Source organism: Phalacrocorax carbo, chromosome 1 (genome assembly GCF_963921805.1).
Source record: "Phalacrocorax carbo chromosome 1, bPhaCar2.1, whole genome shotgun sequence".
Taxonomy (NCBI): Eukaryota; Metazoa; Chordata; class Aves; order Suliformes; family Phalacrocoracidae; genus Phalacrocorax; species Phalacrocorax carbo.
The window spans coordinates 46830086-46855120 of NC_087513.1; the positions used below are offsets into that span (position 1 = coordinate 46830086).

Below are 25035 nucleotides of genomic sequence, written 5' to 3' on the forward strand. Positions count from 1 at the left end.
CTAAGTGGTGTTTTGTCATAAAGAACATCTTTTACTTCCCAGCACTTTCCTATCTTACCACTTACTAACTTATCACTGTATGCTTGCTCTGTACTCTCATCTTGGTATCCACTCTGAGATGACATACTAGACTAGACACACTTTGAGTCTGAACTATTTTTGTCTGTTCTTACGCACTCACTCATTACTTACGATAGTGTAATCGGAGACAATTCACACTATTAATTGCTTTGCTTAGTGTTAGTCTTCCATCCATTCAAATTCAATGTCATTAGCAAAGCATTAATTTTATTTTAAGGTGGATGTTAAAAATCAAACATTATTTTCATAACTTCTCCCATTCAACAGATCAAACCCGTCTTTCTATGTGAAAAGATTAACATATTAATTACTTGCCTTTCCTAAAGTGTTAGTAGAATGTGGTTTTGGTCTCTGTCTCTTTTTAAAGAAAATAACCATAATGTGACTTTATACAATGGATGTTCAATATACAAATAATTTTACTTATCAATAATGCATGTAGGTCACAACGCTTACACTTGAAGATGTGCCAGCTTGTAGCCTCTCGACGTTATCCGAGTGTTCAAATCTTCAAGTTTTGACCCTGAGGCGCTGTGGACTAGTTGCGCTGGAAGGACTCAGTAACTGCAAAGACCTAAAGTATATCAATGTGGAGGTACCAAGCATGTTTGGTTCTTTATTATAACTCAGGGAGAACTGCCAAGTTTGCTGCTTAGGTGGTTATCCACTTGCATCCAAATGAATATAAAATTTTTGTTGCCTTAAGAGCATAGGAATATAAAAAAAATACTCCCAAATATGAATGAAGTTATACCAGCAGATTTGCACTGTATATAGCAATTTGCATTGTACTAAAGCAACATCCTGCGAATGAATCAAGCTACACTAAAAAGTGCATTATAGTATCAGTCTAGGATTAGCATTGGTATGGCACGGTGATAGATCTTCTTTACCTCAGTCTATCTGATTCATGAGTGGGCAGATGCTGTTCACCGTAGCAGGTGCTCAGCTTAAGCAGGTGTAGGTAGAAGGAAGAGTCCTCTGGAATACACACCTTGAATATTAGTTAAAATTACTCACATATATGCTCAAGGAACAGTGTGATGAGTTACACTAGAGGCATAATGTCTAGGTACTTGCTACTGCACAGGGTCTTACATGGCCCTGTAAATTTAATGACTAAAGAAAATGTTTTGCTTTGTGATGCATCTTAGTTTCAGAACTTGACAACTCCCATGAAAAATCTTGGTTCACATTTTTTATTTCATGTGTTTTAGCAACAACATTTCATGAGAAAGTTAATATGCCTGTATTATTCATAGAAAGCTTGAATGTTTCTGCTTGCACAGTAACTGGTGTTCTTCTATGGCATTTTTGTTGGCTTTGGGTTTTTGAATAAAATTTGGAGAAGAGAACTGATAATAGTTACAAAGGAGTGTTGCCTGTCCAGTAATTAGAGCTTTGCAATAAGTCAGGTGGAAATATTTGTGTCCTTTTCTCAGTTTTCTTAGCTATTCAGAACATAATTTCTGGGATTTGATAATTTTGCTCAAAATACAAGAGAAAATATTAGTGTAAGGGCATAATATGTATCTTTAAGCTGCCAGTATTACTAAGATTAGTATTTATATGTGAATTTTTTAGATCAAATATTGTCTCTTACAGATCAGTTTTGGGTTTGTGATTTGGCTTTTTTTCTTAATTCTGAATTGTTATACTTTAAATGATATACAGGATTGCTTCACTGGGATATGTCAGGATAATTCAGTTGAGAAGATTCTTAGCTATAATTTTAAGTATGCTTTAGTAATAATTTAATAATTAGATAAATTGTTAATAATAATACTTTATACTTCCACTGGGGCAGCTAATGTGGCAGTTGTTTTCCATTCAACTGTAATGAAAAAACAATCTCTTTTGTGACAATTGAAACAGTCCAAGTTTGTTTCATGGGTGTTTCTCACATAGCTAAAGCAGCTGCTTCTATTTGCCTTGGACATTTCATTTCAATGTGATATTGCCCCTCATTTCTGTTGATACAAAAACTAACATTTAAACTATTATCAATTCTCTGCTTTAACTTACTGTTGCAACTGAAGGGGCTGTCCAGGAATCAGTATTATGGCTTCCAAAGGAAACCCATACGCACCTCTGCCTGCAGCAGGAGGTAGCACATAAATCAAGTCAGCATCTTAATTCTGGGACGGGAATTAAACTATTTGGCATAATCAATTTGTTACAAAGGAGGTAATTTCAGTTTTGTTTGTTTGAGCGTCTGCAGGTGAAAAACAAGAAAACAGCAAAGGCAGCAAATAGTGAAAGAAAAGTCTGAAGAAGCACTATTAAAATGTCCTGGGGAGGGGTATGTTAAAAGAACAAAATCTCTAGGGGGAAGAACATTAGCTGAGAACAGTGTTAATGTTTGTGATGAAAATACCTCTAAATGCAGATTTTCACTATTAATAAATAAGTTTCCAGCAAAGTCATAGTGGTCTTCATTAGTGTCTAGTAAATATGAAGCTTTCTATGCAGTTTTTAGTTCAGTCCCCCAGGAGTTGGGAAACTAGGAAAGCATATATGGAAAAGATCATTCTGTCCTTAACTGCTCATTACACTTTTTGTTTCAACTTCTGGGCATTTTCAGAGCCAGACTGAAGTCTGAGGTATATTTTTGCTCTATCCCAGCAGGAAACAAAAGGTAGTTTCTATGACTCATCGATTTATTTTCCTAATGGAGATACCCTTACTCCTAGCTGGAAGTTTAGGATAAAAATAAGCAATGATGATGGTCTACCATATTTTTACACTTAATTATGCTATTTCACTTCAGATGCTATTTAATATTCTTATTTTCCTTTGTTGCAGGAAAACAACATTCAGATAATTGACTGTGAAAAACTAGAAAATCTCCGTATTCTGATTCTGAATAAGAACCATCTTTCATCAGTTTGTGGCTTAGACAGCTGCATAAGTCTCCAAAATCTTGAACTTTCCTACAACAGAATCACTCGAATTGGTAAGAAGATTAATGAAAAAGTATTCCAGTTTGTATAACACTATTTATGCTGTTTATATTCAGAATCATACTATCCTTGGATTCAGGTCCAGCCAGCTGCTAAGCCCAAGAAGAATGAGGAAACAGGCTTAGAACAGACGTGCATTTTAAAGCGTACTAAACTTCACATTTATTTGTAGTATGGTTTAGCTACTGCCATGTGTTCCATCTACCAGATCATATTCTATTGTCAGCCAAAGAGAGCTAAAAATCTTTCTAGAAGGGCTGCTAATATTACCTGCACTAACTCAGTTGGAATATGTGAGTAACCTGAGTTCCGTTTATCTACAGAAGCAACTAATATAAAGCCTAGCCTTGCAACTGCAGAGGGTTCCTCTGTGTTCCTGATTGACACAGTACCTAGTTATATAGAAAACATATTATGTGTCTGAATCTATGAACCATGCTAACTCTGGACCACAGCCTCTCTTTCTACTAAAATGCTGCCCATTCTGGCTTCAAACTATAGTTCTATACTTCCCTCCCACTCTGGCTCTTCATTGCTGCTCAGTGCTCCAAAGCTGGAAAAAAAGAAATGAGCCTAAGGTAAAATTGTGCAAACGATTGACACAATTATATTATATTTACAAAGGCAATTTGTAATATTTGTTAGGTCCGACAGTGGACAGGCAGAACCTTTAGTGTGGAGTCAACCAGTTAGAATTTTCATACACCCAGAACACTCAATAGATGCATCAGTACATGAAATCTTTGTGCCAGGAAATAGATGTTTTCTGTTGGCCAGGCAAGAATTTTTCATGTAGTGAACAAGTGTTTGCCTCTCTGCCTTTACTACCACTCGGACCGTAAACAGGCTAAGGGGTAGATATTGTGTCTCAGCTTCTGGCAAGCCAAAAATATTGCATTGTAAGCCTTGTGTTATGTAGATTTGGTATAGATGTAATCAGGATCCAGAGCCTTTTCTACTGACAAAAGGTCAGGAAAGTGTAGTGCAGTGAAAATAACCAAGGGCTCTGCTGTATGTAAGTGGAGAAGCCAGTTTTTTGTTTTTAGAATCATGTACAGAGCAAAGACCATTAGTGGTCCCTCAAAAGCAACATTAGCAGCTGAGAAAAAGTAGTAGTTAATTGCCAGATCATTACTTGAAAGGGAGCTCTCGGGGCTTGAAAGTAGAAAATTTCCATCAAGAAGGCAGCACAGCAGATAGAACAGAACTAGATTTAACAGCTTCCTTATATATATCCTAGGGACTTGGTTTTGGTGCATGACATACTGTGAAATTTGTAAAGGCCACCAAAATATGGGTGACTGTATAACTTCAGTATTATAATCTTAACAAAGATGAATCTTCAGAGATTTGTCCATTGAAATAAAATCTTATCATAAAGAAAAAAATTGCATGTGATGAAATAATTCATTTTTTATAAATTGAAATGTGAAACCTGAAAAGTTGTCTTTCTAGTTGTATTCTTAGTCTGTGCTACATCTGAAGATGTTACTTGAAAAGACTGCAGATCTGGGAATGGAAAGGAGATAAGGAGATTTTTATTTTTATTTTATTTGTCTTGATTTAGGCTTTTAATTTTCTTTCAAGTATGTGGACATACTTATTTTCCTGCTGGACGGCAGGAAAATAATATAAAACAATTTTTAAGCTGATAGATGAAAAACATTCATGTAAGACATTTATATAAAAAATGTTTTCCACTATTTAAAAAAAAGGCGACTGAAACAGTATGAACATGGATAATGCAATTCCATGATAAATAACAAGGGTGTAGCAAACAGGAAATGGGAAAGCATAAAAAAAAATCTGTACACTTAGGGGTTTAATGTTGAAGTTTTTAATATTTTTTGCTAATGCGTGCAAATTTGGAATGTTAGTATTTGTGAATGGAGTTTATTATACCTGAGGTTAAGGGTGTTGGCACATCAATATTTACTGTAAAAGCATATCAGTACCCTAATGAGAAACAATAAAAAAAACTGGTTAAAGAAGCTTCATCTATACCCTTGTGGCCAATACTGCTGGATAAGATTTTTACTCAGATTCATCTAATTTGATAAAAATGTCTGCAAGATTACTGTAAAAATGACATAGTATTAATGGATTACATTTAGGAATGTGGCATCTATGTGGAATTTAGTATCTTTGTACAGTCTAAGTGGAGCAAAACCCTCTTGTACTTTCTCTTTTGTGCAGTGTGGTTCTATGTTTACTAAGTCTAATGAATTTGAGTGGGTAAATGAATGTTCACGTAAATCAGGTTGGAATCTGTCTTTCTCCTCTCCAGAATTGCTGTGAGGATGTCTGGTTAAAACAGAGGCATAACACAGGATTTATTAATACAACAACATATTGGTTGTAAGTAGTTGTGTAGAATACACAAAAATGGATTTATGGGTTTAAGAAGTTATTGTGTCCCTCGCATTGTGAATCTTGCAGGTTGTCCCTTAGCAATTTTGGAAGCTGCAGTACTGTGCAATGTTCTCTGTTCATTCAGCTTTAACAAAGGCTGTGGTTTTTTTCCTGAGAAGTAAGGCTTATTTGTGTTTGTAATAATTCTGTTTCAGTAACTTATTGTAGGTATTCAAGCATAATACGTTTTCTTTTTACTTTTTTACTCCTTTCATTGAAATATAGCATCAGTAGGGGAAAAATTAAAGTTGCCAGAAAACTCCAGTTGCCAGTAAAAGTATGAGAAATATATCTCAATTATGCTTTTCCACTTAAGGATGCATGATCACAAATTAAGTAATTGTGTCAGTAGTATACTGCCTTTCAGTGCATGTATTTTTATTTGGAAGGTGGATTAAAAATTTTCTTACGCTGAAAGTAGCATTTTGACTTGAGTCATAGGATACGCTTTTGTAGGGTGTCTATATTGCCATAGCATGCTCATTAAAATCCTGGCAGTGCGAGAATAGCAACGCATAACAGTAGATAGTCATAAATGCTTCTTTGGACCTCCTCTTTTTAAGAAAGGGGTTTTATCAGACACCTTTCAGTTTTGGAGGGTTTTTTTGTATGTGTTTTTTCATCTTCATGTTCACTGTCAGCTGTCACTCATCTCTTGTCATTCATCTTTGTCACACATAGAAGTTACTTCAGAACTGCATTGATTGCTAAGGCAGAGGCCCTAGCTAACAGAATCCAGCTGCACTTTGCAAATTGCTAAGAGCTACTTCTGTAGAGGCTCTCCACAAATCTTCCTAAAACTCTCTGTTTTCCAGCTTCAGAATGCATTTTCCCATATACTGCTGTAGCTGTTGTTGGTTGCATCACATGTAAACCAGACAATATCTTCTGGAAATGTGCAGAAGACTTTCATACTTATTTTAAATTTTGCATGTGTACAGAAGAAACATTAAAATACCATATGTTTGTATTACATTATTCTCTCTTGTATATGTTTCTGTTGGACTGCATTTGATAGTTTCAGAATAGATTATGATCCCATTGTATGTAGCCTTGGCATGTCTGTTCCAAATGACATTTGGTCTAATTAAACAAGACAGATGAGGAGGAGATGAAAAAACCCGTACTTTGTGCGGCATGCTGAATAGGAAATGTCCAGATCCTGTATGAAGGCCTTGCCTTTTCTTACCGTGTGTGCAGTCTCCTCTCTGTCCCACTCCAGACTAATTCAGTGCTTTTAAAGTTTCCAGTACTTCTATGCTGATAAATTAAAAGCGGAGATTTAAGGACTGCTCTTGTGAGGAAATCTTGGAAGTTGTGGATTTTAACACTGCCTAGAATGAAATTATTTTGAGACCACTAGATGGTGCTGGTTCCTTTTTTATTTTTATCCAAGCATAAAAGAAAATCCAGACCAGGATCTTGCAGCCAGGATAGTATGTCTTGGGCATGTTTGAAATCCTTTCAGAATAATTGAAGATTTGTATATTTATTTCCTAAAGCACAGTTTTGAAGTTACAGTACGGGACATTTGTTTTAGACTTAGCATATCTCTCTAATATCAGGCAATTGTGTTAGTTCCACTGGGTGCTTTCCATTTTTAAATTACTGTGATTTGAAGGCCTAGATTTGATGTTTTTTGTGTGTTTTTTTTTTTTTTTTAATATACTGCTAGTTTTGGCAGTAGTTTAATTTTTTTACTTCTGTTTTCTCCTTATTAATTTGATTTTTTCCATTCTCTTATGTATTCTCAATAATCTATGCTGCACACTGGTCTCTGGTCTCATAAACCGGTTTATTCTCAGAGGACAATCACAAAGACAATCACCTCTGTAAAGCTCACCCAACTTCCTTTTGGGCACTTGTGAAGTTCTGGGTGAGATAAAGATGAGAAAAAGTGTTAGCTCAAATAATCCTGTGAAGAATACATGAAAAAAGTAAATTGAGAAATTCCTTATTTTAGGTATGTTTTGTAAAGGGTGCCCCTTCAGAGAAGTTTTACTACAAAGGTACAGAAAAACTGCTTGGAAATGTAGCAAATCAGATGCATCAGTGCTCCAGAAAGGAAGCCATTGCAAAACATCTAGCATGTGCAAGACTGGAAAAATGGTGTGATTTTTGCCATTGTAGGAGGATGATTTGGGAAAAATTCTGTGAAAAAAACAGATGCCGACAGGAGCCTTTTCTTTTGCATCTTTTTGGGATAGAGGTCTCACACAGTCTTGCTCTTTACAGTCACTGGCAGGAGTAAGTTTGTTCAGAGTATAATGGCTATGGAAGTATAGCTTTATACTTAAAAACACTACATTTTCTCTATCAATTTCTTCATTAAAGATATAACATAATTCCTTAAACAAGATGCACTTAAATAAGTGAGGTGGTGCTGTGCTAGGTTTTAACAGAACCTGTTCTCACCTTGCTGATAACTTAAAAAAAAACACTTAAAAATGAAGTAATGAAAATTAACTTTCAAACAGAAATAATGTTTTCGTTGTGAGGGTTAATTTTGAGAGGGCTGTTAGTATTTCACCGAGCCCATAGGTTCTGAGTTGCAGTTATGAAGTGCTTAAAGAATAGTTTATCACTAAAAGAATGTTCTGTTGCAACAGAAGTGCTAAAGGGGTTATGAACTGTTAGTATTGCTTGGTTAACAGGATCAGAAATTTGTGAACTGTACGCATTATATATTTGATAAGGTCAAATTACAGTCACTATTTTTAAACCTTATATAGGACTAATATTAATTTTTACTATAGATAATATTAATATATTGAAAGTTTGGAGTTTTCTTAGTACTTAGTTCTTAGAATAAAAACCAACAGGTTTTTATTTCACAATGGCTCAAGTCAGCTAAAATCTTTAATTTTCAGGTGGTCTGGAGTCGTTGAAAAATCTTCAGCAATTAATTGTGGACCACAATCAGTTAATCAGCACAAAAGGTCTTTGTGAGGCACCTACTCTTATTCACCTAGACTGCTCTTTTAATCATCTCACACAAGTTGAAGGCATTGAGAATTGTGGACTCCTTCAAATTCTGAAGCTGCAAGGCAATAACCTCCAGGAGGTAAAAGCTTTGAATTCAGTGGCTGTTGTGCATACATCTTTGTTAACAGTCATTTTTTCAGAATGCTGATCATGTGCTCTTTGTTTGCTCTGGGATGTTTCATGCTCTTAGGTATGCTTTTTTTTTTACCCTGTTAGAGGGAGATTTTTCCAAGAAACAAATGGCTAGCAGTTAAGTATTTTCTTGCTCCTAAGTCCTTGAGAAATTGGCCCCTCAGTAATTATATTTCCCTCCTTTGTTTATAGCATCTAGTCTCCAGTTTATATTATGTGATGCTGATTCTTTGTATAAAATGTAACAAAATATTATTATCATTATATATAAGTAATAGTTCAGGCTGATTTAATGTATGCTGATCCTCCGAAAGCTGAAGTTTGTGCTGCAGCATTTAAAATAGGAAAGTAGTTTGCTAACTGTACACTTAGTCATATTTACTGACAATGATTCTCCTATGAATCCAGGAGAGGAAAACTGTTGTCAATAAACAGCAAATAACTGCATAAATAAAATAGTAAGACTGTGGCTCTTGGGCTCTTGACTCTTTTTTTTTTTTTTTTTTAATGTATATTGAATATTCAGAGTAGGTAGAAGACACTAAAAAATACTTATCACCTGATATGTAGAAATTACATGTGACAACTGGTACATACATAAAGAAATGATGTATATATCCAGAATGTGATTTTTGCTTCTATTTAGTAATTATGAAAAGCATCTGGTAGGCATTCCATTGTTGTTTCTCTAATTTATATTAATTTTAAATAACCGTCTCGTTTCTATTCAGCTTCCAAGACTGGAAAATCATGTTCTTCTAAGAGAGCTATATTTGGACGACAATAGCATTGCTGCTGTGAGAATGCTTTCTTTTTATTGGTTGCCTCTATTACAGATTATTTTGCTGTCTCAGAATAGGTAAGCAAGAAACATTCTTCCATTTACAAAACCAATACAGAGGAATTTGCTAATATAACATTTATCTGAAAAGTATAATTCATAGTATGGTTAATATATCACTATCTTGAGCAGATCTTCTGGGAAAGTATCTGTTTGACAAGCAGTGGCATTGGGTACTTTTTGCTAAGAAAATTTGAAACAGCATTAACTATGAAAAGTAATTTTTTCTATTAGATGTTCTATGAAAATAATTTTTGAGGACTGGGCATTATTAAAACCACGGTGTATCTTTTGTTTTTCCTTTCTTTAGCAATTGTTTCTAGAATATGTCTGTCAAACTTCATATTTCACAGCTAGCTTATTCAAAACAGACTTTGAAGGCTCTACTAAGTGTAACTGCTAGGGTTAAAAAGGACAAATGAGAATGTTGGTTTTTATTTTACATACATATATTAATGCCCTCCAAAACAGACATATTTACTTTAATTTTTCACTCTTATGGTTCAGTCTGAAAGGTAAAAAGTAAAAAAGGAAGGATCAAGACCAGGAGCATAAAACTAGGTCATACACACAACTACTCCATGATCAGCTTTCTGTTCATTTTCTAAGCTAATCTGTACATCTGTAGGGTTAGAATGAGCAGATATTCAGGAGTCAAATTTTTTATTTTCCTCGCTCGCTTTTTCTCAATGTAAATCCTGCTAAAAGCATAAGGAACAATTATAATTTACAATGTATTAGTAGTAAAAAGAATTTAAAATTAGTATAAATTAATTATTTTTCTATAATGTGACCATTTCGCACTGAGTGAGATTGATCTCAGCTAAACAAATGGAATATACTCTGTTACACACAATATACGGAATATACACTCTGAACTAATCACTTAACTCTCCTGTTAGTGGAGATGCCATTTTTAGCCATTTGCTTTGAGATTAATCATACCCTACAAGTGCCTGTTCATCTTCATTGACTGCTAACAGAGTCAGAATGACCAGCTCACATGTAGGTGTCTACGTTTGAACAGATGAATCCTATCCTATGTGACATTTAGTTCAGTAGAGTCACTGTAGCTGGGAGCCTGTGGGAGACAAGATCTGTAAGACTGAGTCCTGTTATTATAATGCATGTCCTTATGGGAAAATTAATATTATTTGAGTATATACAACCTATATTTTCATATAGCTTTTCAGGTTGTTTTTATATCATCTCTAGGGAAGTTGTATGCATGTAAACTCTTGGATGTAAATATAACAGTTATATTTACAGAATCTAATCTTCAGATTGCTGGGCTTGTAGAGGTTGTTTTGGTCTTTGAATTCTTCTGGAGTTTGGAGAAAGTCCTTCCTGCCTGTGACTAACAAGAGAATTATTTGTTTAGTGTTAGATTCTGAATCGCACGTATTGATTTAATTCATGTTCTTCGCCCTTTTTTTTTTTTTTTTCTGTTCAGCCTTTTGTGGAACACACAGTAATGTGGCTCTATCTTGTAGTTTCCTCCTCTTCCTCCAGTTTGTTTTTTTTTTTGTTAACATTAAGGTGTAGCTATGCTGTGTGTAATAAGTATGCAAACCTGTTTCTTCAAACAGTTCCTCATGTGCCTGCTAGGGAAAGAGCAAACTCAGGAGCATGGTCTCAGGCATAGCCTGAATGCAGCCTCTGGATCTAGGTGGTGCTGGACTGGCCATACAGATGTACCTTATGTCACTCCCGTTATCTTACAGTTTTTAATGTGCATTGTAGTGCTTATTCTGGTTTTCCAGTGGCCAAGCTGAGATGCAGTGTTTGGTCCACTGGGTTTCTTCTGCTCGACTGGGAGAAAGCGCCTATTTTTGCATCAGCAGTCTGGATGTGTTGAAAATAAATGTGTTGAAATCCCCAAACAATTCCCTTTCCATGATGTATCTATAGCTTATCTCAAATCTTTGTGACAAACAGGACAAGATACCCTTAAGTACATATTAAAAGTCTCAAAATTCCTGGCATTTCAGTAGCCTGCTCTGTTACACGCACTTTATGTACACTTATAAGTAGCTCCATATGTGCGTGCTATAGCATAAGTAACTCGATGTTCTATAGAAACAGTGAATGTGATGGAGTAAGCTGTTGAAAGAAAAGCTGTTTCTTTACTTTTATCCTATACCTAGTGCAATTTTGTGGATTTTTTCAAGTGTGTACTGAGTGCCATTTCCTTTCTACTGATTGCAGGAAGCCCATATAATGGTAATGCTGTGAATCTATATTCTTTCTAAAAGTGCAGTACTGTGAAAAAAAAATCTTCTTACACTAATTTACAGGGTTTTTTTATTACTGAGATGCTTTGTCTGTATTATAAACCAGAAGTTGCCAAAGATAAAACTCCAAAAATTGATTGTTTTAAACCTACAATCTAGCAAGAAGGAATTATAACAGGTAGCGATTAACTCCTTCAAATATCAAAATGGCAGCTCTTTCACCACTACTGCTTATATTAAGTGTTTTGTTGTGGCTTTCACATACAAAGAATATACTTTGTCAATGTGCAGTTGACCAAAGCCAATGATTAATAGCCTTCTTGACTTTGTTGATGCAGAACTGAGACTATGAAGATCTGTGCTCTATTTTATAGCAGCTGGAGAACACAACTGTTAAGTTAGTTTAAAAGCAAGGCACATTTTCTTTTTTCTTCTGTTGTGGATAAAGATTTAGGTGTAGGAGAGAAAAACCTTGCCCCTGGGACTAAAAGTAATACATATTTAATATGTGTTGAGTTCATGTTGCATTGGCATTGACATTTACAGGTAATCCCACTTAATTATGTAGCTTACTTGTTAATGTCTTTTCATTTAAAAGTTTTACAGTGAGACCCTAAATCAATCTGCTGTTCAGGTAGCCATTACTTCTTTTTATCTTCAAAATAGACAAACCTATACCTCTTAAAATTTCTGTTTTAATACAGCAAATTTCTTTCTTTGCTATCTCTTCTTTTTCGTTAAGATAATTTAAGTGTGATAGATAAAAAATTAATATTTTTTTTAAAAATGCAGTCATCTGCAAAAATTCCATTTTTTTTTGGGGGGGGGGGGAACTGGTTTGACCAGAATCAAACTCTTTGTGAACAAGTTGCTCCGATGTTTTGGCAACTAGATGCATACTATTCCGAAAAGGCTTATAACAGAAATGCTAAAAAGTCAGCTCAATTCTTTCTTAGTATGTATTGTTCTCCCTACTTAACTATGCTATCTATGTTTTCAACCTAATTTCTCAGATGTAAGAGTTGAACTCATTGCAAGCCATCATGTTTTGAGAATTTGACTGCTTTTCCAGAGTCGTCGTAATAAAACTAAATGTCATCGGATGTTAAGTCAGTCATAAAAAGCTATACTTATATATAGTGGTTTTCCCCATCTCATCCTTACCAGTCTAGATTTTCTTGATCACTTTCAGTAATTCTTTGCTGGTGATAAGTTTACCTCTAAGTATGTGGCACCATGGGCAATACAGCTGAAGTACTGCCTACTGGAGTATTCAAGAAACAAGTGGCTGACAGATTTCCTCCATTATATATGATTACTACTAACAAATATAGTGAATATTGCAAACTAAAATATGTTTATTTTTAAAGAATGAAGAAGAAATATGGGCTTTACTTAAAGATCTAGATTAATATAACTTTATCTTCAATTACTTTGCCCTCTTTCCTGCTAACCTCTCATTAACTTCAGTGATAATTTTTCTGGGGAGAAGCAGATGAACAGACTGATTTGGACCATCCTGAGCAGTAACTGCTATTCATGTTCAGAAAACCAATCTTGATTTTCTCTGATACATACTTGCAACTATTCTAGTCTCTTAAATCTTGTTTTCTGGCATTGAGTTTCTGTGATTATCTGTGTCCTGTCCTGCTACGGCCTTAAATGGGAGCAGAAAGAGGAAGCTATGGCTTGCTTTTTTGTGAATATCTTTTACTTTTGTGTCTTCTTTGTAATTTATATCTCTCTTATGCCCAGGGCTAATGTGACAAGGTCAAGTAGTATTAAGTTTTCAGTAATGTCCTTTGTCTTTCTGGTTTGAATTTTCTTAGGAAAAAAATTAACAAAGAATGTCAGTAAAGGGAAAGCTATAGAATGACGGGGAAACGTTTTAACTCTCATAATGCCAACGGCAGGCAAGGATAGTCCAGTAGACAATTTCTAATTCACCACAGTATATACTGATGAAGATCCAGAGAACTCACTCACTAGAAATAAAAGAAATATGCATTATCTTTCATCCCTTGTGCAAAGTACGATGTTTATTTTCCTGGATATTTCTGAATATGTGAATCTGTAATCTGAACCATGGATTTTCAGTCTTTGTGACCACACTGTTAGCCACTAGTATCTATGATGATATTTCTTACAAATATTAAGTATATTTATGTACTATCAACTGGTCATGAGAGCCTAAAATGCTGGTCTTTGTAGTACTATGTACAGATCTACGTATAAGGCTTAATGTTTTTTAGAGTTAATACTTATTCATATTTATTTGATTCCATGGAAAACTGGCAAGGAGATAATAGAACTAAATAGACTAGAACCTAGGATAACTTTACAGTGTGGTTTGAGATAAAAATGGAAGTATAGTGACACATAGTCGATTGGTTTTATATCTGTTTCTCTTAATTTACTATTAAAATGTTATGTTGTCATATAGAAATACTTGTCAACTGACCGTGGAAATGAATTTTTTTTTGTTTCGCATATGGTCAAATTTTCAGTAAGATTAAAAAATCAACAACCAACATTTGGTCCAGAATTTGTGTACCAGAGTTAAATTCAACTCTGTCTTTCAGTTTTAATGCCTGTGCTGGAAACACAACATAGTCACGCATTTCAGCAACAAATAAGCATTTTTGGCTCTGACCAGTTGCAAGTTTATGGAGTGGGTTTAATTTTTGTGCATGGTCATGTTTCTGACCATAATAATTCTGATTTATAGCTTTCAAAGGCACTATAATCCTCAGAAAATACTGCTTTCCATGAACATTAGCAGTCACAAAGTGACCACACACATTGCCATTGGTGTAACTATTCTCTCATTATGCTTAGGTCTTGTCCTTACAGGGATGAAACAAGTTACCTAAACATGGGTTTGTTTTTTTTTTAAATACAGTTGATTTAGTATGTGCTTATACATAAACATTCTACTTTTAGTTGAAGACTGGGTTTTTTTGGCATCTTGATTTTAATTTTTCCTCCCTCTTTCATATTTAACATAAAACAAAATAAACTTTTTAATCTGAAAGGTAATATTTTGAAATAGCCTGACAGCTGACTGAACGATTCAACATTCATTCTTAGTTCCACCAATGAAAGTTTGTAGGTAAAGAAACTTGAATAACACTGGATGCTAATGTTTTAACAGTAGTGTTAATATACATCTTACAGTCCAAAATCCTTTGTACAGATGAATGTCAGCTCAGTTTCCTTACTCTTCAATACTACAAATAAGAATCTCATCATGACTTTACTACTGCTTTGCTGCTTTATTGAGCAAGAAGAGCTCTGGTACACAAGAAGAGCAATTCCATAACTGTCTTTATAATAGGCAATTATTTGACACTGTCTTACAGAAGTACTAAGACAGAGGAAGCACTAAAAATATATTACAGGACAGTGCAGCCTTGACCTGTCACAGTTGTATTTCTTAACAATGATCATGTTAGTTTTAGAATCTCTGAAGTAATGTGCTGGGTGGAGAAGAGAAACAAACTGACAAGAAGTTTGAGCAATGAGAAATGAAGGAAGAGGAAAGAGGAAAAGCAGGTTTTATTTTTTCTCCAGGTTCAGGGCCTTCTATTAGCTTCATTCTGGGTATGGTGCCAGTTGAATGGTGTAAATTTTACAAGACTTCTGATCCTCAGCACCAAATACAACAAACAGAATGAAATATTTACCACATAAAACAAAACATTAATGAGTAAATATTAAAAACTGAGCTACTGAGAAGACTAAGAAATGCTTTCAAACTAAAATTTCAGTAATTAGTTCTAGCACCTTGGATAGCTAAATTAGTATTTTCTTATGTAAATAAGCAAATTGTCACAATTATAAAAGATTCTGGTGCCTTTCTGTTTATGAACTGCTGTTTTATTTAGTTGAAAAAAAGCCTCTTCTGTTTTGTTCCTAGGTTAACTGAGCTCGTGCCTTTAAATTCATTTTTATCTTTGGAAAAGCTGGATATCAAAAATAACTGCTTGTCAGGTGAGTTGTATAAAAAACATAAAACCCATCCAAACAAGAACTTCTTAATTAAATTTTAAACTTATTTGAATGTGATTGTTCCCATTTATATATGAAATATTTTTACAGACAACATAAATATTTTCCAAACATGGATTTTAGAGGTATTATTATAACTGTATTTTATAGGTAGCAGAATTGCTTGTAGTACTTCATGATTTTGGTACACTTTACTTTCATGTAAGATTTTATGAGAAATGCTATGGTTCTGCATTCAAATTTATATTTAATTTTCTTTCCTACTACAATACAGACCTTAAAGGCATCCTTACATGGTTAAGCGGATGTCATAAACTAAGGGAGTTGTCACTCAGTGGAAATCCTCTTCTTCAAGAAAGGAACTGGAGGTAAGAAAATAAATTAATTTGCTAAATCAAAAAGTCAGAATCAGCAAGAAACTAGGTGTATATACATCTTGCTCATCAATCAAAATCAGGCAAACACTTGGTGTGTGTACATTAGTTAAACAGTAGAAATGAGGTAAGTATGAACGTTACCACAAATTGGAAGAGAATTATATTAAAATAACAAATAGAATTCAATTCTGTGATCTTTTCTAAGAATTCCAGTTTGTAGTTTTGTTTAAACAAAAATCTTGATGTTTTGACCTAGCTCTTGGAACCTTGATAAGAAGCAGTTTGTGAAAGCTCGACAGTGGTCTCTTGATGCTATTTAGCTGTTATTCTAAATGAGTGTTTTCCTTTATGACGATTTCTTTAGACCCAAGCAGAAATAATAAAGATGATATAGGCCTTCTTTGTGCTGTTTATTTCTAACTGCTTCTTTGTCCATTGATCACAATATCTTCTTTTTCAGCATGAAGTTTTGTTCTTCCTCTTTACTAACAAGTTTACCACCTTTGGTAACTTTAACTTTCTGACTGAGGTTTTGTCTGACCTTTATTACCCCATTTTACATTTCATTAGAACTTTTGCACAAAGACATTGCCATCCACTCAACATTTTTCTCCTTCTCTTTCATCTGCCCTGTTTAAAACCTTTATTTTTTTCTCTTATTATTAATGTTCTTACACAGCTTACTTGCCCTTCTCAGAACCATCAGTTTCTGTCTATCACACAGTTTCTTAGAATGTTTCTCTTTCTGCTTTGCCGGTATTTTTTTTTTATTTACTCCTTTCCATCACTTCATCCATTCACTGCTTGACGGTCTTGCTGCTGTGACAGGTTCACACTGCACATAGCTAGATACAGGGTGGTGCCTATAATAAATATATCAAGAAATCCTTGGTCTAGCATCTTTTAAGGAAAAAAAAATTTAGAAGAAATAAAAGTTGGAACAAATAGTTGATTTTTCCTTAGTAGTTGAAGCTTAGACTTTTTTCTTGTTCTGAGAATTCCTTATGTTGACACCAACAATTATAAAATGCTGTTCTTTCCCTCCAGTGATGTATAATACTGATATATTAATAAAAAGAAAATTAAAGAGCTGGTCCTAGAGACTATTTTATATATATATATATATATCTAAACTGTATAGGGTAGAAAGGAAACTTTACATATGAAATGAGATGCAGTAACCAAAGTCCCTGAAATGAGTAGTTGTGATAGGATTGTATTTGTAAGCCATATGAATAAAATTGTGCATTGATAGGTTTTTTGTATGTTTTTTGTATTTTAGTAGGTCTTCTGTTCTCTTGAGAATTCTGTGGTCTGAAACCCCTTATGTGAGCCAATGCCATTAAGACTTAAAGCTGTCTGAAAGAATTGCTCAGCAAATGTACAGTAGTGCTGTTAATTTAATGTGAAGTGTTCTTTCATCTTCCTTAGAATTAATACTTTCTAGTCTACAGGCCTTCAAGAGCAGAATGACAAGTTGGAAATGCAATTTTAGGTTTTTAGATGATGTTCCAGAATACATGTGTTGAAATGGTAGAGTGTCTTTTAGTGAACTCTTACTATAATTCCGTTAAATGTACAAAGAAGCATTTAATCAGTAAGAATTTAAATCATTACCAATTCTTTCAGCTAAGGAAATCAAGTATTTACCTAGGAAAGTATTGACATAATAAAATGTCTGAGGAAATGAAATGAGACACAACAGTTGGACTTTTGTTTTGGATGTAATTAAAACAGGTGACTGAGATGTTTTTATTAGAAAAATATTTTTTTAAGCTTAGCAATTCTGAAGAATGACCAGAACTGTTACTTGTATAATTTCAAGTCAGTTAAAGGTGAGGCTTTACACTGCAATGTTACACAATGAATGTGTTTAGATAAATCATGTTCACATTTGCTATATTAGACTACCTAGTACAACAGCAGCAAAGTTTGGGATATGTGTGTTTTGAGTATGTGTTGTGTTAAAAGGAAAAACAAAAACAAAACCACTCTTCTGTTACAAGATCTTTTTGTACAAATATCTGATTAGTATTCCAGTGGAAAAAAAGCTATTTGAAACTTTCAGTTGGAAATGTTTGAGTAGTTTAAAAGATAGCTGTAGAAATACCTTCTTGGTTGGTTTCTTTGTTTTTTAATGAACAGACTTATTTGTACTCCCATTTTTCCTTCAGGTAATTTTGTGAATAAATTCAGCAACTGTGACACTATTTTAAATTCCCATTTGCATTGTTTTAATTCCCACTGTTTTACAGAATTGTTATTTCACTTGTAACCTAGAGAGGAAAAGATTTCTGAATTCTGATTTAACTATAAGAACTGACACTTTAGATTGCTTGACCCAACAGAGCTTGTATGATTAGACAAGAGATTCATTTGTCTAAAGGATTTAAAGTATGGGATACTATAAAATATGGATTTGCTGAATACAGCATTGACTGTAACTTCAGGCAATATGTTCCAGTGAACTTTACATAACCCCTTGATACCAACAAAGGAATTAGTTGTAAAATTTCCCAATCGGTTTTGTACTTTCATGTCCAGCCAGCGATAACACCAACAAAAGTGAAGTAGTAAGAAATTGTTTTTTAAAAATTAAATCCTGGGATCAGTCTGAGCACTCCTAGGGGAATGTGTTTCAATGCTGTAATGATTAGTAGAGCCTCTTAAGTGACAGAATATTCACCAGGAAGTTTTCACTAAATGAAATATTGACTCAGCCTTTCACCAGGAGAAACCCAGCTGGAAAAACTAGTGTTGAGATCCCATAGCTCTAAGACACAATACTTCCAGCATCAATCAGCTTTGATATGGCACTTTTTCGATGTATCACTATTCAACATCAGCTTTGGTAATTTCTCTTTACGTGTTCAGGGACTGTCTATCTAAATCCATCATTTTATTCCAAATGTATTTCAGACAGTGTTATTATTACATTAATGGGCAGTAGAGAAGGAAAGTTTTATACTTGCAAAAAACCTAATATTCTAATCTACTGAGCTACATTTTGGAATATTCTAATTCAGTCATAGAAACTTTCTCTGATCTTAAACTTAGTGTATATTATCTGAGCTGAGTAATAGTCCTTTACCTTCATAGGGAATAGTCAGGGAGTTCTAAAATTCTAAAAACAGTATTATCTTTTTTAATAGTAAGGGGACTTACAGCCTACAGTAAGTATTCTTTCAAGAGTACTTGAGTGTTACATAAAACTAAAAATCAAAATATTAAGTATTGAGTTAAATAATTTTGCAGTCTTGAAATTTTCAACGAATTTGGGTTGGTATAAGAAGTAAGTGGAACAAGCTTGCAGCACTAGATTATATGTCACAATAACCTGAAAGAGAAAGCATTGATGATACTATTTTTTTAAATCAGTAGGTAAGTTTCTCATATAATTTTTTTCTTACATCAGTGGCCCCAGCTGTCCTTTTCATAGCAAAGAAATGTCACCTCTACTGTCATCCCTTTCCCTAATCAATATCCCTTTCACTGAAATCCAGTATTTCAAAAGCAGATTTTTCTTCTGTCAGTCATGCTGAATATCATATTGCTTTATGTGGTATATGCAAATGGTAAAGGGAGTAAGACTGACAATGTTTAGTATTCAGTGCAGTTTTTAAATCTAAATCTTTCAATGCGTCAACAAATCAGTGCTGTGTCTTAATCCTATGACTTAGTTTGCTGTGTTGCCTAGTAATCAAATGCATTCCGGGTGCCTATGCACAAGTGCATCAAATTTTCCCGTTATTGTTTAAGTAAGTAAAATGCTAGCTCTGCTGAACTGAGAATGTTTCCATTGACCTCCCTGGGGTCAATATTTCAGCAATGGTGTTTATACCAACCAAGTATTAAGAACTCTTGCTAATTTCTGTGGTTTATTAAGAATAAAGTTTTAGTTAATATATTAACATATAAAGTAAGGGCAAATACATACAGATACTTAGATAACTATCATCATGTTCTGTCTTGTATTACTGTATTACTTGTATTACTGTATCAATAAAATGGGAGTTTTAGCATCAAGATTTTTTTGTAAAACTAATTATGACTTTTTCTTTTCTAAGGCCTTCCTTGTGTAAGACACTTCCTAGTTTACAGTTTCTTGATGGTGAGATCTTAAACTGTCATACTTTACACACAACTGAAAGAATCAGAGGATCAGAATCAAGAACTTTTCTAGAACTTTGTCAAGTTCAAATTGAAGAAAGTGTTCTACTGAAAAAAAAGGCTGTTGAACTGGGGTATGTATTTATGTGAATATAAAATGTGTTCAGAAATATGTTTTCATGTATTATTAGTTCTTGGTGTCTTATGTATTTTACTTAGCTTTTTGCCTAGAAATGTATTATGTTAAGAAAGAGATTAGAATCACTGCCTTCAGTGCAAAGAGTATTTTAGACAGATATTAAAATATGTGGGCCTTGACTTTTGTTTGTTTGAGAAAACAGGTGGTTCAAAACCTTCAGTTAGAAGCAGCTGAATGAACTTATACACTCAACACAGTACAGTGGTATGCAGGAATACTAGCTTAAATCCTGAAAGTGTTGTCTTAACATGATTTCCAGCTTCAGCTTAATCAAACCTAGTTTGGCTATTGGTGCGATATGCTCTTTTTTTTTTCCTGTATTTGCTTTCCATATTTGTATTATTCATGTTCGAAATGACTACAAAATATAGGACCTCTTTTCTCTTAAAGTAGTGCATCAGATGGCGCTTTCTACAGGTCTTTGATTTTGTCATACTTACTACCTTTATCATTATTACCAGGTTAGTTGTCCAGTGACTTCAGCTTAGACATTGGAAGTGGTATTTTATCATTTATCTTTTCGTCACATTGCAATATCTAAATAGCACAATCTTATGTTTTCACACTTGGTAATATTGCATGTTTTCTTCTTTCTTACTTCCTTTTCATTTCCTAGCAAGATCACAATATCCTTGTCCGCTGATGTTTGGAAAGATAGTTTCCTTGATCCTGCCAGGTACTGAGCATTATCCCAGAACAGGTGAAGCATGTGACATTTGACAATACTTTAGTCTGAGTTTCTTGTGTACTTTTTGGTTCAGGAAAAGTACTCACATTTTTTTCAGAATCTGCATTTACATGTAAGCCTGTATATCCATGGTGTCTTTTTATTACCTAACAGGTTATTACACTGATGTGTTATTGGCTGTTACTAAGCTGCAATAAAATATTCATAGCTCACAAAACAGATTTATTTGAAAAGACGTTTGTATTAAGAATTAAATTGAAAGTATTTTGGGAGAAATTTTATAGGGCAGTTTTCTATGACAGATGTAATGTCTAGGTGACTCCTAGAACTCATGTTTCTCCATTAAACCCACAAGATATATTTTCTCCACTTCTGGTGTTTTTGCTTCTGGTTTGCAGGTGGGAAGCTGATACTTCCTAATCTATTTACAGTTTTGAAATAGTGTTCTTTCCTTTCCTTTTCTTAAAAGGAAAAAAGGAGAGGCAAAAAAAGTACTCCTCCTTTACGGTAGAGAAAATTTTCTTATGTCTGAGATTTAGGACCTGTTTCATCAGTTTTCTTTGCAGAAAAAAATTCCAATCTGTAGTTAGGATATGACTTGTGAGAGAGCTGTAGCAGAATCTAAGGACCTACCTTTCATGTACATTTCTGCAAGTTGGTAAAAAATGGGAGGGAAAGATGATATTCACAAAATTTAACAGTTTATTTAACCATGGTCTGCATGAATGGACAGCCAGACAGGTAAGAAATTTGCTAGGTAGTCAGGCTCAGATCATTTATTAATTATTAATAGTTAATAGATCGTGCTACTTTCTGGAGGTGGACTTGTCCTTCTAACATCTTTATCAAAGACCTGGAGCAGGAAGTGGAATGCACACTTACCATGCTTGCAGATGACAACAATTTGGAGGAAACTGTTTACATGCCTGGGGTAGGGCAGGGCTACCATTCAGAAGAACCTAGGCAAGCTGGGGAGACAGGCCATCAGGAACCCTGTGAATTCAGCAAGGGCAAGTGCAAAGTTCTTTACCTTGGAAAGAGCGACCACTTGCAACAATACAGTCTGGGACTGGCTGGCTGAGAAATGCCTCTGCTGAAAAGGACCTTTGGTTCTGGGTATCTACCCAGAAACTGAATGTGAGCCAGCAGTGTGTCCTGGTACCAAAGAAAGTTAAGAACGTCCTAGGCCTAATCTACAGGAGCATAGCCAGTAGGTTGAGATAAGTTATTATTTCCCTATCTTCAGCCCTTACTAGCTTGCGTCTAGAATACCATGCCCCGTATTTTGGGTCACCAATACATACAAGACATTGATAAACTGGAACAAGTTTGGTGTTTGGGCCTAAGATGGTCAGGTGGTTCAAGCACATACTCAGGAAGACAGAGCCAGGCTGTTTGCAGTGGTGTATGACAGGAGGATGAGCAACAAGGACCTAGCTGAAACAAGGGTGGTTCAGACTGGTGGATTGATTCCTGCCAGTAACTAATCACCCACCAGCTGCTTGCTCACTACTCACTCTCCAGCAGGATGGGAGGGAAAATCAGAAGACCAGAGGCAAGAAAAACCCATGGATCGAGATAAAGACAGTTTAAAAAGTGAAGAAAAGACAGGAATAAAAAAAAAAAAAAAAAAAAGAAACCAACCAGGTGATACAAAGCAATTGCTTACCACCTCCCACCAGCAGACTGATACCCAACCGTTCTTTGAGCAATGGCAACCTTGGAAAGACTCCCCGCCAAGTGTTATTGCTGAGCATGTTATTATATGGCGTGGAATATAGTTTTGGTCAATTCAGGTCAGCTGTCTTGGACGTGTCCTTCCCCAGCCTCCTGCCCACTCCCAACCTACTTGCTGAGTGGGACAGAGAGGCCTTGACTCTGTCCAAGCACTGTTCAGCAAAACATTAGTGTTTTATCAATACAGTTTCAGTCACATATCTAAAAAACAACACTATATGGGCAGCTATGAGAATTAACTCCATCCCAGCTGGACTCAGTACAACTGGACATAAGGAAAAACCTTTTCACTGCTAGTACGGTGATGGGTTGCAATAGGTTGCCCAAAGAGGTTGTGCAGTGTCCATTCTTGGAAGTTTTCAAGACCTGACAGGATAAAGCTCTAAGCGACCTAGTCTGATCTCAGAGCTAACCCACCTTTGAAGTAGGAGGCTAGACTAGAGACCTCCTGAGGTTACTTCAGTTGAGAATTTTTCTATGATCCTGTGTAAGTTTTGTTTGAAACAAGTTGCAGATATTTGCGAAGAATAGTAGAAAGAAATCATGTAAACATCTCTTCTTTCCTGAATGTATGGTTTGGGCATTTGGGGGGAAGGAGAGGGAGGGTTGTGGGTTTTTTAAGGTTTTGAGAATTCATTCACAATATTTTCAATTGGCAACTTTGACATGGTTGAACCATCTTGTATCAAATTTAGTCTCAAAATTAATTTCTTAGGTGTTAAAACCCTCTATGTTTTATTTTGACTAAAAGTACAAATTTATGAATGATTTGAAAACTGTTGAAAACTGCAGTTCATAAAAGGAACTCCAAACAGCTTGTTTGTATGTAAGCCTTAGCGGCATAGCTGTTATACTTACCTACTGCAATACTTTGAATTAATGTGACGTTGCTAAAGAACAGGCCAACAATAGAGCAAACTTCTGTCTGTTTTACATCTTGCTAAGTTATGAGCCCCTGTAGGTGTGACCTCAAGTATGTAAGCTGCCAAAAGTAATCACTGCTTGCTTCCCTAATCCATGTTTCATACACCACTGCTGCCCAATTAAATTGTCTGTGTTGTTTCTGCCTGAAACTTCACTGTTCTTGCCACGCTTAAGAATGAAATGTATCTTAAAATTAAATTTCTCTATTCTAATAAACGCTTCCTGTCACATAATCTTCAGATGTCTTGTAGTAAGTAATAGTATAAAAAAAAAATGACACCTTGGCTGCAGTAACTTGCAGTCCTCAGATATGCAGATGTCTGGCCAGTGGAACTTGAACTTTATAAATAGTTTGTATAATACAATGAAAATGACAGGAATTTCATAAATGCTATTGCAGGATAGAATATGTAAACAGTGACCTCTTTCATGTGTATGTAAGGGACTTTTGTAACCTGCAGATGAACATCAGTAATGATGCTTATAGAAGTCTCCCTGAAGACAAATTAGATTTTACCACACTATTACAAACAAAAGCTCAGTTACAATTGGAGTGTACTATTTGAATATTACATGTATCAGAATTATGAAAATCACAGTAGAGCTGCAAAGGGAAAAACATGACATTAAGCAAAATTTTAACTAGCACACAAACTAGCACACAAAGGTGTAGAATATTATTTATGTTTTAATATAAATAATCTCCTGCAGTGGCGAGGAGAAAACTGCCATTGCTGATGAGAACCAGCTTGTTTGTCTACCCTCCCTTTTGCTTCCAATAGGTTTGTTCTGCTGACTTTTCCATATAATTTTTATTGTCTCATGCTGACAAAACGATGCTCTTTCAATAACCTGGCAGTCGTTGCAGATGCAATTGCAGTAAGGAATTCTATACAAAATGTGTCAGCTCTGTATGCAAGCTTCCATTGCCACCCTAAACTTTCTACGTGGCAACATTTTGGCTGATTTAAACTCCACTGAAAGGCCTTTAAGGATGAATAACTTGCCATTTTCCGTATCTGTTAAGTCAGCCTGTGCATGGGTCCTTACACTTCCTGGGTGGTGTCATTGGGGGTTTGCTCCTCCCCACCTCTACTTTTCCCTCCCCAAACACTGCATGTGAAGCTGAGCAGGGTTTGCTCTAAAATTACGAAGAAGGCAGTTGATCGATGCTCTTGGACTGAAGTTGTAGCAGTCATTAATAAACGCCTGACTAGACTTTCCAAATAGGTTAAAACCTGATTCTAATGCTTTCACCTTTCTCCAAAATCCCTGGAAAATCCCAGCACAAATTGAGAGGTATCTTTTTGGTAAGAAAATTACAAGTAGCATTCTGCTCTT

The 25035-nt window shown here is 35.0% G+C and overlaps 1 protein-coding gene across 1 annotated transcript in view; it reads left to right on the forward strand.

The window, feature by feature from the left end:
* The window catches only part of LRRIQ1 (leucine rich repeats and IQ motif containing 1), a 113165-nt gene that overhangs the window by 9010 nt on the left and 79120 nt on the right, over window positions 1–25035 (forward strand). Inside the window, exons 9-15 of the mRNA XM_064450437.1 lie at window positions 524–676; window positions 2887–3037; window positions 8327–8520; window positions 9305–9432; window positions 15568–15641; window positions 15934–16027; window positions 20104–20280. Of these exons, the coding sequence (XP_064306507.1) occupies window positions 524–676; window positions 2887–3037; window positions 8327–8520; window positions 9305–9432; window positions 15568–15641; window positions 15934–16027; window positions 20104–20280 (971 nt within the window). The remainder of the gene's footprint in view (window positions 1–523; window positions 677–2886; window positions 3038–8326; window positions 8521–9304; window positions 9433–15567; window positions 15642–15933; window positions 16028–20103; window positions 20281–25035) is intronic.